Source organism: Plasmodium gallinaceum (assembly GCF_900005855.1).
Source record: "Plasmodium gallinaceum strain 8A genome assembly, contig: PGAL8A_v1_108, whole genome shotgun sequence".
Taxonomy (NCBI): Eukaryota; Apicomplexa; class Aconoidasida; order Haemosporida; family Plasmodiidae; genus Plasmodium; species Plasmodium gallinaceum.
Window position 1 is genome coordinate 95304 of NW_021628228.1, and position 3844 is coordinate 99147.

Genomic DNA, 3844 nt, shown 5'->3' on the forward strand with positions numbered 1-3844 from the left:
TTTTTTTTAAAAAAAAAAAAAAAAAAAAAAAAAAAAAACCTTTACATATTTAACTTTTATAATATAAACAAAATGCAATCTTATTTATAAAATTAAAAAATATATATTTTATTTTAAAAAATAGGAAATAATTTATATGGAAAAAACAAATTTAAAAAAAAAAAAAAAAAAAAATGATAATATGTAATAACACACACCAATAAAATAATGAGTAGGTAAATATATATATGCATATATATTTACAACCACTTTAATTTTAATAAAAAAAAAAAAAAAAAAAGAAAATGTAAATATAAATAATACCTTTATTTTATTATTTTTTTTATATTTGATTTTATTCTTTTACTTTTTTTTTTTTTATTTTTATTTTTTTTTTTTTAATTTTTACAGTATTAAATCTAAATTCTTTCTCTCTATACGTAGCTATATCAAATTATATGCATTCTTTTTTTTTTATCATCCTTTTTTCCTCTAATTTTATGACCTGATATTTTTAAATCTCGCTTATACAGAAATATGAAAACTTTCAGTGCAAAATAAAAGAGTTATTTTATGAATATTTAAAAAATGTGATATTGTATTCTTTAAAATGTTGTAAAAAATTATAATTTTTCTTTCGGTAGTTCATAATATAAAAAGATTCAAAAAAGGATTAATTTTTATGATAATCACGAAAATTTAAAACCTGATATATTATTATCATTTTTTTTTTGAGAATCTTCATTTGAAGTAACATTAGTAGAATTTTTTATTTTTTCACTTTTATTATTATGTTTATCTACACATTTGTCATTATTCTTATCATTAATATATATATAGTCTCTTTTTATATTATTTTTTAATGAATATGTTGTATTTTTTTTTGCAAAATTTTGAAAATCTAAAACATTTTCATTGCCATCTTTTTGATTCTTATCTTTATTGCTATCATGATTAATGTTACTATTATTTGAATCTTGAATTTTTTCATTTTTTTTTTTTTCTTTATTATCGTAATTTGTTAGCCATTGTAATTTATCAAAAAAGTACTTTTTTACTGTATTTGGTTTTTTTCCATTGTTTTTTTGTTCATGATTTATATTTTTGTTTGTGTTATTTTTATTATCACTGTAATTATTTACATCTATAGAAGTACTATTATAGCTATCCATATGTTCAAAGTTTTTTGATTTTTTTCTACTACTTTCTTTTTCATTATCACTCTCTCGACTTCTTCTAGTATTACTATTACTGTTACTTCCATTAGTATATGTATAAAATTTTTCATAAATTCTTTTTTCATTTTTTTTTGATATACTCTTATGTCTATTATTAGAATCGTGTGATATATTTTGATCTTTTAAAGTATCACTAACGTTTAAACTTTCTTTATTACTAATATTTCTAGAAGTACTTTCATTTTTATTAAAAGAATTTGCATTGTCATTTTGTTTATCATTATTATTGTTATAATTATCATTTCTATTAATAAAACTATTATTAAAGTTACTATTAGAATTATTCCTATTACTTAAATCTATAAAACCTTTGTCTAAATCTTTAAAATAATGTTGAAAAAAGTTTGATCTATTATTACTTGTGATATTGTTTCCATTGTTAACATAATTACTAGAAGTATCAAAAACATTTTCAGTCAAAAATGATCTATTAGAATTTTCTCTTAATTTTACTCTTAAGTGAATATTATTGTTTTCTCTATTTTTTATATCATTATCATTTAACTTATTATTTTTATAGTCATCTTTATTATTATAATTATAATTGTTATCTTGACCAGTATTATCATTATTGCTATGATTATGATTACTGTTACTATTATAGTTATTATTATTATTATTATTATTGTAACTATTGTTATTACTATTATTACTATTATTATTTCCATTATTATTGTTATTATCATTATTCCTTTTATCATTATCATTATTGTCATTATCATTTTGATGACTATTTTTTATGTCATTTTTTTCATCACCTTTTTCATTTTTGTCATTTTTTTTTGATTCACTTTTTTCTTCAGTTGATGTGAATCTCTCTGAAGAATTTTCATTTTGCCTTTCCTGACTATGTTCATACGTATTTCTTGCATCTACGTTTCTATTAGTATTTCTTGAAAAAGAATTAGGTGACAAAAATATTCTATTAATCCTATGTGCATCATTTGTGCTAGACATAAAATTATTAAAAAAATTTTGTAGAATAGAATTAGTTTGAGCTGATGTAAAACTGTCGAACATATTATTATCATATTCATCCGTGAATGGAAGATAACGTGTTTCTTCAGATCTGTTGTTATTACTTTCATTTCTATTAGTATTATTTTCATTCCTAATTGTATTAGTTTCATTTCTATATGCACTATTTTCATTCCTGCTACTACATTCAGTCGAATTTATATTTTCATTATTATTACTCTCTGCATTTGTATTTATATTGTTAGAATTATTAAGAGAATTATTACGAGAAATTTCTGAATTTAATCTTTCTCTCAATTCTTCTCTCTTACAATTATATTCTTGATCATCTGTAGGTAATTCAAAGCGACAAGTTGGACACGAATTTCTTTCTTTTAGCCACGGTATAATACATGAGCAATGGAAAACATGCCGACAGCGTTCATTATCAGTAATTCTATGAACTTCATCATTTTCTTTATATTCTTCTCTACATATAGCACAAGATTCTAATTCTTTTGCTCTTTCAGATGTTAATACTTCTACTTTTAAATTTTTAATAACTTCTTCAGATGCTGGTGGAGGACCATTTCTAGATGGATCACTTTCCATTATAATAGTTAATACTTGATCTAACGAAATATTATCAAAAGAGTTAGTTAATATATTATCTATTAAATCATGAAAATTTAAACGTAATGGAGAATTGAAAGGAATATTTGTTATATCTATAGCTCTTGTAATTATTCGAGGATTTCTAGAACTTCTACTATATCTATAAGATCTTCCATAATTATTTCTATTTTCATTATTGTTATTAATATTTCTATTTTCACTGTTATTTCTATTATCACTATTATTTCTATTATCACTATTATTTCTAGTATCACTATTATTTCTATTTTCATTATTTAAACTATCATTGCTTATATTTTCGTTATTTGAGGTTGATACACTAGCAGTAAAATGTACTTCTGTTTCTGGAGTTCTAAAAGATGGATTAAACATCTGATGGTACATATTTCTAAATAACATTAGATCACTAAAAATATTATCATTAGTAACAAATGTATTGTTATTGCTTGTATTCGAATATATACTACTTCTATTATTAATATTGCTTGTATTATTGTTAATTTCGTTACTTCTAACATCTCTATTTTCCCTATTTTCCCTGTTTGCATTTATTGAATGAAAACTTAAAGGATCATCTTCATCAATCTTTTCAACAAACCCTACATTATTACAAGATTTACATTTTATTTCACCATTATATATAATTTCTATATCACTAGTTCTTTTTACATCTTCACAACTATGACAAAAATAATCATAATCATCTACTTGATTCATAATATATTCTTATATTTTTTACAAATTTGACAAAAAAAAAAAAAAAAAAATATTAAACTTACTCTTTAAAAATTATTTCAAATTATTTTAATGTTATTTTAATATAAAATTATATATACTTTTAACTATAATTTTTTTTTCTTTTAAACTATTATGAATTATTTTTATATAAACTTCTATTTTTCAAAATTATAAAAAGATGTATATAAGGTGTTATTTTGTCAAATTTTTTTTTTAATTTAAAAAAAAAAATATAAAAAACAAAAAAAAGAAAAAAAAAAAAAGAAAAAAAAAAAAAAAAGAAATTATAAGTAATA

General features: G+C 20.1%; 1 protein-coding gene across 1 annotated transcript; it reads right to left on the reverse strand.

Moving 5' to 3' along the window:
- Positions 1 to 668: 668 nt before the first annotated feature.
- Positions 669 to 3527, reverse strand: PGAL8A_00380500 (E3 ubiquitin-protein ligase, putative; the record flags this gene model as incomplete). The annotated part of the gene is made up of 1 exon (XM_028670140.1): positions 669 to 3527. The coding sequence occupies one exon, from the start codon at positions 3525 to 3527 to the stop codon at positions 669 to 671; it is 2859 nt and encodes a 952-aa protein (XP_028526922.1).
- Positions 3528 to 3844: the final 317 nt, after the last annotated feature.